Raw genomic sequence first — 13991 nt, forward strand, 5'->3', positions numbered from 1 at the left:
CCCTTTTCTTCTTCCTCTTAATTTAACTTCCTTCGTTTGAAGTAAAGGGTATATACTCGCCAAATGGCGATACAATCGATACAAAATTACGTCCCCTGATCAGATACGAATCAAATATAGCTGCACGATGAAGTGGCAGGGAGCAGGCGCGTAGCCAGGGGGGGGGGGGGGGCGGTGGGGGCGGTCGCCCCCCCCCAAAACGCCGGCCAAAAAAAAGAGAGAGAGAAAGAGAAAAAAAAAAAGAGGACGTAGGAAGAAAAAGGGAAAAGTCGAGAATGGTACAATGAATCGTCAAAGCTTCCGCGCTTCGCGCGGGAAGGGGAAACTGAGTTCAAATTAAGAAATATGAGTCGGGAAAGGTACAACGAATCGTCTTCTTTCTCTAATAATTTAATGAAACGTCAAAGCTTCGCGCGAGAGGGGGGGGGGGGGAGGAACAGAATTCAGACAAGGATTAAGAGTCGAGAAAGGTACAACGAATCGTCTTCTTTTTCTAATAATTTAATGAAACGTCAAAGCTTCGCGTGAGAGAGGGGAGGGACTGAATACAGATAAGGATAAAGAGTCGAGAGAGGTACAACGAATCGTCTTTTTTCTCTAATAATTTAATGAAACGTCAAAGCTTCGCGCGAGAGAGGGGAGGGACTGAATTCAGACAAGGATTATGAGTCGAGGAAGGTACAACGAATCGTCTTCTTTCAAAGCTTCCGCGCTTCGCGCGGGAGGGGGGAAACTCCCCCTCCCTGCACCCACCCCGCTAGGGAGCGCGCTTCGCGCGCTCTTTAAGTGATTCGCACGCTTCGCTGCTCACTACACTACCGCCCCCCCTAAAATGAAATCCTGGCTACGCGCCTGGCAGGGAGGAGGAGAGGGAGGGGCGTCATGTCTTATTATTTCTTTTAATATATATTCCAATTTTGATAACCACACACATTGTTTAAGGAACCGTTTTACTCACACATTTTACTTTACGTGTAACACATTTCTATACACACTCACACTCACTCGCATACACCCACATCATATATTGGATGTTAATCTATAAAATATTCTCCCTGAACTCAATTTTAAATGATTTATAAACTAATGTTCCTATCATATTTATTCATGCATGGGAACCTACCACAAAAAGCTATGCTTTCCAGTAGGTTCCTGTTTGATTTCAAAATTTTGAACCAACTTTGTCAACTATGTTCTTTATTGTGGAAACAATTGATATGAAATGGAATACATTTGAATCAATCAATCAATCAATCAACTCCTCCCAGAGCATCCGACAGGTACCTGTTATAATGAGTAGAGTAATAAACAATTTGTGTCAACTCTCAACACTGGTGTATTGTACTCTTTGGAAGTACATATGTATATCAATTGGTCTTCACCAAAAAAAGGGGGGGGGGGGGGTGGGCTTAAATATTATCATTTCAATTTCACTTAAACAATAAAAGTTATTTCAATACTATTATTATTAAGTTATTTAGCGTCACCTGTGCCTGGGAGGGGGAAAGCAAATTGAATTACTGAGATTTGCAGGACCTATCAATATCTTATAAAGACAAATACCAAAATCATATTAGAATGTCATATTTCTCATCGGTAAGAAGAGGAGTGATGAGATGATAGAAATGGCCTGTTCTATCTAGCATCTCATTGCATTCTTATGATATCAAATACTTCTCTATTAATAAATATTAATTTTTTAGAAATTGGTTCACTTAAATTTAATCTATGTGTAGATTAAATACTATATTTTTGGTTACTGGTATCACAGGTATATAACCCCGCTTAATGGCATGTTGGAAAATATTTGGTAGTTCTTAATCTTGATCAATTGCTGCATAAATGACTCGTACATTGACATAAGTATTAGATTATACAATTTTATTCATATACTATACTATATTCACTACCATAAATGTTCACAGAATTTACAAAATAAGAATGTGTGAATTTCAATTTCACAATTATGTTGAGATCTTGTTGTGATATTGCATTGTAAAAGAAATCGTTCAGAAGTCAAGCTAGGTTAATTATGGAGATCTTGGAATCATCAAACATGTCCACAATGGTGAATAGTGCTAAAAATATTTTAAAAGAAAAAAAAGAAGGAAAAAAAGAAGGAAAAAAAGAAAGTAAAGGTACCTCTACATGTTCAATACTGGATACAAGTTAGTCATAACAAGTTATGTGTGGTTACAGTGCTGTGTCCAAACTCGAACGCTATTAAACCATATTTCTGACCTCAATCCTGGATCAAAAACTATACCTAACCCTAACCCTAACCCTATACCTAACATAAAATCCTATGGCAACCCTCACTCTACATCCTTGATGGATTAAAGCCCAGAGAAATGGTTGCCGCAGGAGATGTCCGATTACCCTCTGCAAATGCAATATCATAGCATTAGCATAAAGTAATCCTTTTCACCTTGCACTGCTGAGATGAAGTATCCACAAGAAAATAAAATTAGTGAAAGACTTGAAATAACAACTACCTTACCCATAGTTACCATAATAACTACCTTACCCACGGTTACCAGTACTTAGAAAAATCATTACTAGTGGTGCCTTTAAGAATGCTTTAAAGGCCCACTGCACTACTTGTAGCTACTTGCGCCCTCTATATAACAAACAATGCCTAATCGGTGACCATTGGTCCCCCATGATCCTCTTTTTCTTATGTTATTTGAGAGCTGAGTTGATGAGATAACCACCTGTCCAGTGACCTTGCAGGCTGGTCTAATCTCTCCTTTACACTAGTACTGATAAGCTTTAATATACCCGTTTATTAATAAATTTCAATTCAAGCTTGTGTCTCTCCCGAACCCTTGGTGACTAACTATTTGATTCACCTGCTATGCAAAATGGCATCTCCACGAATGGAATTCATTTTGCATACACTAGCTTTTCAAATTTTTGGCAAGCCAGTTGCAAGATTTACAGTCAACAATATAAACTATTGTTTAAAAAAGTATGCATAAAATTAGTAAACAAGTCTATTGGAACAGAATTCATGATTGGGGTATCACTTGTTACAAGCATTACGTCTCATTACATTAGAAAATGATAATATAACAAACTCTTATTACAAGAAGGTTATTTTGCTTGGTCCCAAATCTTTGTATTTTTATTCTATTTTGAGCCCTAAGCCCTGTATTATAAAGAGTCGCGATTGATTCAAATCAATCGCAACCTGATCCTGTAACTTTGTCGCAGATTCTGAAACAAAATCCTGGATTTAGCTTATGCTGCAATGACAGTTATAAACCTTTAGGTCAGTCAGGAACCCCATGACTTTTACAAGCCAATTGCCTGTCTAATTAACAAGATATTTATGATTGGAAATCGAAATCAAATTTTCTGTTTTCCTAACGGTTTTGTTTGTTTGTTTGTTTGATTGATTTTATTTCTGCGTTAAAAAATATACAAATTCAAAGTCAAAGTACAAAATTTCGAACAATAACAAATACAATGAATACAATGTTTACAAAAGTAATTAAATGAAAAATCATGTACAATTATATCATTCGATAAACATGTACAAAGCATACAATAACATAAGAAATATGAAATATTTTCAATAAATTAGAGAGGTAATTCGGAACACAGGAGACCACCATTTTTCATAACAATGGGGAAAATGAGTACCTATGGTGAAACCCGTCACTCAAAGATTTTTATTTTTTGAGGCACTTCTTGATCATTTTGGAGCAAATTTTTTTTTAGAGCTTCAATATTACACCATATCATAGACACTGATAAAATGTAGGGCCATGCATCTCAGATTTAACATTGTTTAACGATGCCTTTAAGTACACAGCTGTGATTAATTTCAAGTTGCAAATGATTTGAATCAATCGCAAGTCCTTAAAAGACGGGGCCCTGACATAACAAAGTTTCATAATTTTTACCTAGGTAATTTCCTTGGCTATACAAAATTGGTTATAAAGAGGTGTCACAGTCAGAAGATGTTTTCCTGGTATTGCACAGAAATATACATAGCCTTAGCACACACTTGGGTTCTCTTTCTAGGCAGAAGGTGGCAAGATTCCTCAAGAATTCGAAAGTTCAAAGTTCAAAGTTCAATGATGATATACTGAGCTCATCTCAAGAGGTCATCTATGGATGAAAAGGATATCCTCGTCTGTACCATGTGACTTCCTTGCAGCATCAAAGTTCTCAAATGAGCAACAGCACAGATCTACGAGATGATAAGCAGTCATGAGGTTAAAAAAGAGATTGAAATCAAAATTAGACGATACAAAGAGAAAATTAAAAAGTACAGGTACTACTGGTATACAACTGTGGTTATGTGGAAAATGCAGATTTGTAGGCCATTGTATACACGCAAAAGAAAATCAAACAAAAGCTATGAAGGGCAAGCATTAAACAACTACCAATGGATAACTATTTCCTACTGTAATTGTGTTTACACCTGTATCGATGTATCTCACACAGTAAAAATATAAAAATCTGCACAAGCGTCATGTCAGTATAGGCTATAAACATGGACTTAAGTATCCACTTTGCATGCAAATGTTTTTAAACAGTTTCATTTAACATCTGATTTCCTCTTCAACACAAATACGTTATTCAGTGAACCAAGTTATAACAAAATCATTTCAATACTACTTTATTATGTAAGTAGATAAGCAATATCCAATCCAATCCAAAAGGTATTTGATATATTACTTTTTCCTTGCAGTTACAAAGTGTTGCACACATTGCTCCGTACGTTTGGGCCACAAAAACAATAACATATCACTTGGATTAAAAAAAGACCAGGTGAGTCGATACAATCCATTGTCCTTGGGCAAAATAAATAAATAAAATAAAATGAAATATTGTGGCAAAACCATGAAAACAGATAAATACTGTCAGAAGACTCCATTCTACCAAATGATGATCGGCTTCCAACTATCTGGGACCTACATGGAACTTGTTCGGACAAGCATGTATCGGATATCATAATACGGGTTCCGTCGGCTTTGTGCCTAGACAAGGGAAATGACAGATGTTGATCCACATGCATTCCCTTGCCGCTCTCCCTACAGGCAGGGTCTGTGTAACTGGTGTACTTGTATATACAGGGGGGGGGGGGGGGGGGTGTTTCACAAAGATTCTAAGTCAAACTTAACTCTTAGTTGGACTTGAATATCATGGAGAGCCATTTGTAGCCTTAATATGAAATACATTCAAAAGCGAAAATTCAAGTATTTTAGACTTTTCATGAATTCCACATCAAGAACATAAAATCTCCCATGTTAATAGAAAATATAAATGATTTGAATCAACATTTTATGCATTTCAAAATAAATTTTACAAAATATTTTCAAGGATGCTAACAGCTTTCCATAACTGTTAAGTCCAACTTAGAGATAAGTTCAACTTAGGATCTTTGTGAAACACCCCCCTGGACTACTCACCAACAGGCCTTGCTGGGTTTTTGTAGAAAATTTGCCCCTTCTCCAGATTGCAGCCACAAGCAACTATAAAATGGCCTGTTGGGAAAGCCAGAAGAAAAAGTATAACTTTCATCATAAGTAATGTAAAGACTATACCTTTGCCATATGATAGTAAGTACATGTTTACATCAATTTGTTAACCTCTTCGTTTAGGTACAGTATAATTGCCAATATTGAACATATCACATAAATGAAGAAATTTATCATATGTTTTTAGGTACCTACTGATTCAGGTGTAAGAGTTACATGTCTACATGTACACAAGTCAGATAACAAGCGGTTCATCACATGAAATTGTGACATTTTTCTTTACAATGAAACACATGGCAATTGGGAATTTCTGACCGCAAAACATCACAAAAGTCATTTATGAAGCCTGTTCATGGTATCATTCAAAGTGCAAATTAAGGTTTGGACCCTTCACTGAAAATATATGATTCAGACTGAAATGTGTATGTCTAGTTACCAGATTCTTTAATATCAGGGCATGAAAAGGAACTCTACATTGTACAAAAGTTCATTATGGCAAACTATTACAAGGGTTATAATACATCACTACAAATGAAATGCAGGCTTAGTATATTGTCACATTCATTTACCTATATATCCTCTTTCCTCCTCCTCCCTGTCTTTGTGGCAGCACCCCAATTGAAGATATTGTTGCTGCTATATTAACCAGAAAATACAAAAGATGCATATCATAACTTTAGAGTGCACAATATATATTTAGCATTTAGAGGAGTGTGAATGATTTCTACCAACCTAACAGACATTGCTCTATGTATACATTGTGTGCGGGCAAGCCTGAATCCGATGACCGGGGTAATAATATATATCTGTAAAGCACTTAGAGACATCATTGATGTATTAAAGATAAAGACCAGTTATGGTCATGTGATTGCATTGTGAAAGAAACGTGGAATCGATCAGAAAAGGTTGATCATCTAGCATATAAGTATTGGTGTGTACTGCAAGGTTCTGGAATCATCAAAACGATAAGAAATTTGGCCCAGTCTTCGTAAAGTTACAAGCACTGTACACAGAAATATGTATATGGGACAACGCACATGTGCGTGACACGTGCGTTTATCTCTCACAGTCCAATAGATAAACTAATTTACCAAATATATCAATTAGTAGGCGGTTTCCCGGCAAAATTGTTATCATCATGTATTAGTCAAAACATATTCTTTCACATGATTGGTAATAAGAGCTTCCATTTCATTTTTTTAAATTTGGGCGTTTCCAATACTGGTCTTTACCTTTAAGCGCAGTACAAAAACAGAATATTAGTATTATTTTTATTTGCAGCCATGTTCCAATATACGGCAGGTCTTTGTAGTTTGATCATGATTACTGATTCTTTTCTTCAAATCCACTCTTCTGTGACATTTCTGGGATGATCATTGAATTTCAAATACTATTGCACCAACTGTTGACCCGTCATTAGATTTTTGAGTTGCCCGTCGGAATCGACAGGGTAGTGCATGGCTGCAACCAGGGACTATTTCAATGAAACTGTAAAGGGTCAGTTTTGACCATTGAATTAGTCAAAACCAGGAGGTTGATCAGCTGCAAACAGGCTTTTCTCTACCCACCCTGGTGCCTTCACACATCTGGCAATGAAGAATGCTGGCATCAATGAGGACTATAGCTGGTTGGCCCTCTCTGAGTCGGCTTACGATTTCATCTCGGACAAGTGATCTAAGCAGAAGAAATCATTGGATATGCAGCCTTTGGTGGGGAAACAAAATTAACTAAAAATATACCTAATTTTGAGATCATGATAATAATGAGATCTTTTGACACTCTGTGGGCTCAAGTACACTGTACACTCTACAAATCCTATGAGCGATATTTCTTTTTCACTAGGGGTACTGATGGTAAAAAGGTATACCCACAAGTCCAAAAAAAAGAAAAAAAAAAAAGAAGGATTCTAACTCTTTCAAATAATAATAATAATAATTTATAATCAGTATCAGACCTGGCCCTTGTTAATGAAACGGCCATTGCAGCAATCGGGCGATGGAAGAACTTAATTTAATTTAATTTACTTTTAAATTAAGGAACTTTACATTACTATCTTGATCTAAGGAGACATGAACGAACGAACGAGTACCAGTAAATAAAAAAGGTACATGTTATATATATTTCTATGACACATATATAGGAGACAAAGGTAGTGAAACTTACTTCTTAGATGCAATGATACCTTTGTCCTTTGCTTCCTGAAACAGATTATTAATCCTGAACTCTTCTCCAGAAAATTCAAACGTATTACTGTTGTAAAATTCCTGCAAAATGATCAAAGAGGAAAAAAAAATCATGTAATTTTATCAAAGCCTAAATGCCATATATGAGGCCAGTCACCACGAAATGAGTCCAGTGTCGCATTAGGCTCAATCGTAGTAATAGCGATGTATAGTGTGTATGTACTGAAAATTGACCCACCTACCACATTTAAGATTTTTCCAAAAATCAACTTATTATTTCTTTGTTTGTTGAAAGTTTCATTGAAATCAAATGATGGGAAGTGTGTTGTTGCTATGTTGTTGTTGACCAGACTATAATATGTTACGCATCATTAACTTTACACCTAATTATCTCAAAACTGGGTGATCCCATTGTTATAAAGTCCAATTAGGTTTTGGTTCATATTTCTGGATATAATTTATCAATTTTAATGTGTGACCCCTTAATTTAAAGCTTACTTAATGTAGATTCATATAATAAAATGTTTGACCAACTGGACTCATTTCGTGGTGACACGCCCCATATAAATATCAATATAGGCATCCCTATATTTCTTTCTTTCTGTGTGTGTGCGTGTGGGGGGAGGGGCATCTACATTTTTATGTCCAAAAAGTCCTACAATTCATCAGAGTTGACTTTTCACACACTGGAGCAATGGGACGCTTTATACATCTAGTTCCGTAATCGATCTGACATCCCATTGACCAAATGGTGTTCCGGGCTTTATCTCATCACTGGTATAAGATTCAATTGAGTTTAGGGATAGGGTAAGGATTAGGTTTGGACCAAGGTTGGAATTCAAAAATTCACTTTGTGTAAGTAAATTCTTGGAGAACCAATACCTTATAAGGATTTTTTAGTGAGCAAGGCCAGTAAGGCATTGGTAGAAAAGTTAGAGCCAAGTTTGTTACATTTTTAAATATGGCTTCATGCATCTGTTCTGATTCAACAGATTTATGAATAATTACATATGTAATACAACAAACTTTCAAATGGACTTACAAGTAATTTTTGATGTCTCCCAGGGAGTGAAGAATATGCCTTGTTACGTGCAGAATAGTAATTAAATCCAGTGACAGAGGGAATAATAATACTGTAAGTGCTTTGGCCAGTTAATAATGAAGTGTTTTATAAGAAACGGGTATTAATATTAAATCTTTGTTGCATTGACGGCTTTATACACCCGTTTCATACCAATAGATTTATGGTTTACCAATAACAAACTTCCATGGGATAAAATTGAGGTTCCAAAGCTTTGTTTTATTGTTTACTTAGCGAATAAACAACTGCTAATTGTACATATATTTTATTTCATTAAGGAAAAACAGCTCCAAAATAGAGAAAAGATAGCTACTTATATTACAGTGAGAAAATAACTAGTTGGTAATAATACATGCATTAATATTCTTAGGCAGGGTTTGCTGCCTATGATATGGAATTGGTTAGCCACGTGTGACAGGGAAAATTTTGATTTGATTCAACATAGATTTAACTCACCACTGTCGAATATTTTGGATCTACCCCAAATGTGATCGTGTAGAAATCATGTTTGATGTTGAACTTTGACATGAGATGAGCCAAATCTATTGTCCACACGCTGCATTACAAAAAGAAGGAAAATTACAGTTTTATGTTTTAATGTTTCAATTAATACAATATAAAATATTACATGAATATGCATAATTGCATACAATGTATGCTTTAAAAAATTCTTACTCTTATAATATAATTGTGGTTGTGGAAGGTAATTCAGTATATTTTATTGCTGGTCTATTTAGCTAAAGACTTTCCCCAAATAGTTTTAGATTAATAGATAAATAGATTAATTGAATTGATGAAAATTAATGCCAATGGTAAAGGATTTAAACATCATTATGGTTATTCCTGTATAAGGTTGACTAGCTGAAATTCTCTCAAAGAAGATGAGCACATGTACTGTAAGTATATTCATTACTTACAAAATACAAATATAAAGACTTGGGCATTTACAAACTGTCACTCAATGTGTTCATGATGTGTAATAAAACAAAATTAAAATGGTCCAACATTCATTCTATGAACAGGAAAAACGTTGTGTGACTCACGCTTTCTGTATTTCTAAATCTTTGCAGACTCTCGTCAACTCTGTGTCACCTTCACCCAAAGAAATGTTGCAGTATCTATGGGAGGAAATGGAACAACAACATTACGTAGATAGGAAACAGAAAGAACAAACTGGATACACCTTTCCTAGACACTATATACCACAATAAAAAATATAAAATTAGTACCTAATTAAAAACTTCCTTCAATCAAATATGAACATCATTTACATCTCCTTTAAGGAAGGTCTTGCACATTTCTTTCAAGGACAATTACCTTCCTTCATTTATGGTATGCACAAGAAAATTGTATTGAAAACATAACAGCCCCTACCTACAATCTTTAGGATAAACCTGTACATTATCTACTGGGCTGTTTTCAGAGCACTCCTTCAAAACAGTGCTAGAAAGGAATTTATTCAATTGACAAATGCATCAATCTTTGCATAAAGTTTGCAAATAGCATTGAACACTTTCAAAAGTATGAATATGTTTTGATGATCATTCAATTACTTCTCTCTGTTCACTTTGGCAGTAAATGCAGTGATTGTTTACTCTTTCAGTTTCACTACAAACCTGAAAATCATCCTGGCACAGGCCAAGCCACAGTCCCACTCCTCCTGCTGTAATATATGTTGGACTTCTATTATTTCGCCCATCTTGAATAATTAAGTCATCTGTATACCTGCAATTAAGACACTGTAAGCTAAGGGAGAAAAATCAGTAAACTTTCTTGTAACAGGTTCTTTAATATCAATATAACAAATATAAAGGAAAAACTTGTTCTAACTTCTTTTAGTATTGTGTAAAGAAGTCTTGGCCAAGGGCATCAATCTCAGCAAGTTTAAATAAAAATTAAAAAAAGTACCGTAAACATTTTACACTATACACTCTACATGGTCTAATATGATGGGTGTCCAAAGTGAGCCGACATTAAAAAAAATAATTAGGAATGTGATATTTGATGATTTTAATCCATGATTTTTTATAGTCCATGTAAATTTATTTGGATCAATTCATACCAAATGCAGTAATAAAAACAATGAGTCCTTAATTCACACATGGGAGAGATTTTAGGTAACTTATTCCAAAAACTGATCAATTAAAGGTGAGATAATTGCATAAATTGCAAGTAAAAACAAAATTCCATCAGTTGGTATTGTTTTTCACTTACAATTTTGATGAAATAATCTCTCAAGCTCTGATTTCTAAACCCTTGTCGCTAACATTCTAAATTCATACTTTTTCTGGAACGAATGCAAAAGACTGCAAAATTTGCTGATCTTTTGTCAATATTTTCATAAATTAACACTCCCAAGAAAATTGTAGGGAAAGTTCCTCTTTCCATTAGTCATCAGTTAGTTTTCAATATCTAACAGAACCATACAAAACAATAGTATTCAATAACAACAACATTTTGTCATGAATAAGTTAACAATTTGATTATACTATAGATTTTTTTTTTTACATGAACTTATGTCTCAGTTATCATGAAGTGAACGTGATGATGAACATTCAACATGCCTAGGCCCTATTCAATTATGGAATTTGGGCAAGTGCCACAGCCGCAGGTCATTAATTTAAATACTTGTACATAAACCTCATTGATCTGGTATTTCAAACTCTATAGTAAGGCTCAAGCTCATCTTAGCTTCAAAAAAGATGGGTAGATAAGCTTGGAATTGTCTTGGCAGATCTACTTACCCACTCCAGCAAAGCATAGAGAGTCGTAGACGGAAATAACCATCTGATATGGGTCATTTCTTTAATAAAACTGACATTGGTTGACATTCCCCATATACAGACGGTACTACAGAGATCTCGTACCGTGGGGGTAGCTAGAGCCAGCGATGAACATCTTTTCGTTCACAACATTTTCTCCCAGATTTTCTTTATTTAGATCTAATTTTCTGATTTCTAAATCAGATGTAAATTAGGTCGGTATATATATCTCCTAATTACAGTTTTCAAAATTTTGCTAACCTATTATAGAATGTGAAATTTACGGACTTACTTATTATGAGTTATCAAATTTTATCTCAGAACCGCGAAGCAGTACGTTCATGCATTGGAACTATGACCCGGCGGGCGACATATTTCCGGGTCAACCTACCAAAACATAGCCAATGGCCAATCAGAGCACTCGTTTCGTGGGAGTTCGTTGGTCAAGCCGGGCTGACTCGTACATAGCTACGGTAGCTATTGGACGTTCGAAAAGAAAAAATGAATATTCATCAACTAAAACAAAGATGGATAAGGTTGACGACAAGATTTTCTCGGATTAATCATTAATTTAGGATCTAAATGAGCAAGCTATCGTATGTCAAATAAGCTATATATATAGGCCTAGGTCTATGTAATTTTTTTATTTTTATTATAATTATTGTAATATTGCAGCAGTTATGAGTATGTAAAGAGTGAAAGTCTTGTTGCATTTCTCATTCATCGCGGTCCTGCCGAACCGAACCATGGTTCCGTACAGTCCCCATAGGAAAATCTTCAATCTCTATAATCGGAGGTCTAGTGGAGCCAGACATTGTCTCAGTGGAACAACTGACGATATAGAGAGACTGAAACTTTTGGTCTAAGAGAGTCGATGCTAATGCGTATTGACCTCTAGCACTGCATACTTGCTGTGAGGCAGGTGTTGCCTGGCTATAGGTCTAGTAATAGTCTACACAAATTTTTAAATTAGGCCTATTCTTTTTAACATCAGTAGACTCTAAATCTAGGTCTAAAACTAAGGCCATGTAAAATTGATTACATGTTGATCGTCCGGATTTTTTGAAAAAGAGGAGGAGGGTGTACCATGTTATTTGATATTTGATATTTCAAAATGGCCGCTCAAAATGGCCGCTCGGTACATTTTCCCCGACAGTCGAGGCTATTTTTTTTCAAGATGGCCGCCGACAATTTTTTTTTTTTTTAAATCAGAAATAGAGCCATTTTAGCAGTGTTTTTCATGTTTTTTTTCTTTCAAAAAAAAAAAATAAAAAAAAAAAAAAATAAAAAAAAAATAAAAAAAAATAACAAATAACAAAAAATAGGAGGCGGCCCCCAAAAAGGAAGCGGGCGGGGACGATCAACATGAAATCAATTTTACATGGCCTAAAGTTAGATCTAAAGTTAGGGTCTAGACCTAAGTTGAAAAAAATGTATTTTACTGCTATTTAGGTGTCATCAATTGTCCCTAAAGTACCGATTTTGAGTGAAATCAGTTGAGTTTTAATACAGTGGTGTTCGAAATGTTGAGGATCAAAAGCACAGATTTTACTACACAGCCAGGATAGTGATGCTCCTATTGCTCACTGGCCACATGTATATATGTATGAATGATAAGTCCAACACAAAGATTAGTGAATGGGACTAGATCTACAGCGACCTTTCGAGATGTCTTTATATCTAGAATTCTACTCATAATGCCGAAGCTTTGCATCGTTCCAAAATATTGTCGAATTCAACAGTCTCATTCATGTTAGACTATATCCCACGGCAAACTATAAATAAGAGAAAATAAATGTATAGTCCAGTAAACTTACTGTTCAAGCTCTAGACTAGTGGTCTCGATGTTTATCAACTACCGTCGATTTGGGGTCAACGCACTTTAATTATATTGAAGATTCAAGTTTTATTGTCCATACTCCATAATAATACAGACATTTGTTTCCAATCGGTATACAACTATACATACAGTATGAATAAAGCCATAAACATACGATGCTGAGAACAAAAAAGTTAAATAAATGTTGAACAAGAAAATGTACCAAGAATATGTTATTCTGAGTCGCATATTAATTAAATGCAGTCATACATGGAGAAGTTATATCTACAATGGATCTATGGATGTATTTAAAAAAATTGCTGAAAAAGGGCCTGCAACCCACGTAATAAGGAACTTTTAATTATCTCTGTAAAATAATCCTTCCTCGATTTTCCTTCCACATGTCTATAACCTTGACTAGCAAATTTGTATTTATTTATGTGTATGATTATATATATTGTTTTTTGGGGGCCCGGGGGGGGGGGGCGGGGCAGTCAAATATATTGCTATACACATTCACGAAAAAAACAAACACGAAAAAAGTAATTTTGTTGCTGGTTAGTGAGAGGGACGCGACGCATTTAGGTTGTCAAACAAATAGGCAAAAATCGGAAAAATCGAAAATGGAAATACATTTCTGTGGACCAGCGT

General features: G+C 35.2%; 1 protein-coding gene across 2 annotated transcripts; it reads right to left on the reverse strand.

Annotated features, from left to right (window-relative positions):
- Nucleotides 1–3549: 3549 nt before the first annotated feature.
- On the reverse strand, nt 3550–13367 carry LOC115926649 (protein GUCD1-like). Of its 2 annotated transcripts, none has more exons than XM_030991605.1 (9): nt 13339–13367; nt 10376–10505; nt 9803–9877; nt 9216–9315; nt 7659–7759; nt 7064–7169; nt 6065–6128; nt 5427–5501; nt 3550–4201 (listed from the first exon to the last, which is right to left on the reverse strand). In XM_030991605.1, exons 2-9 carry the CDS (start codon nt 10456–10458, stop codon nt 4116–4118), a joined length of 690 nt encoding a protein of 229 aa, XP_030847465.1. In that variant the 5' UTR covers nt 10459–10505; nt 13339–13367; the 3' UTR covers nt 3550–4115. The 2 variants fall into 2 exon arrangements, with proteins under 2 accessions (XP_030847465.1, XP_030847464.1); XM_030991604.1 differs by having other exon boundaries at nt 6065–6131.
- Nucleotides 13368–13991: the final 624 nt, after the last annotated feature.

The sequence above is a fragment of the Strongylocentrotus purpuratus genome, unplaced genomic scaffold, assembly GCF_000002235.5.
Source record: "Strongylocentrotus purpuratus isolate Spur 01 unplaced genomic scaffold, Spur_5.0 spur5_scaffold_2, whole genome shotgun sequence".
Lineage (NCBI taxonomy): Eukaryota > Metazoa > Echinodermata > Echinoidea > Camarodonta > Strongylocentrotidae > Strongylocentrotus > Strongylocentrotus purpuratus.

Bases quoted from the DNA above. Each gene is read 5' to 3' on its own strand.
- LOC115926649 (XM_030991604.1), bottom strand. From the start codon at position 10,458: ATGGGCGAAATAATAGAAGTCCAACATATATTACAGCAGGAGGAGTGG. The intron at 9,878-10,375 runs GTTTGTAGTGAA...TTCCTCCCATAG, and splicing joins TGTGCCAGGATGATTTTCAG to ATACTGCAACATTTCTTTGG. The intron at 9,316-9,802 runs GTGAGTCACACA...TTTGTAATGCAG, and splicing joins GATTTAGAAATACAGAAAGC to CGTGTGGACAATAGATTTGG.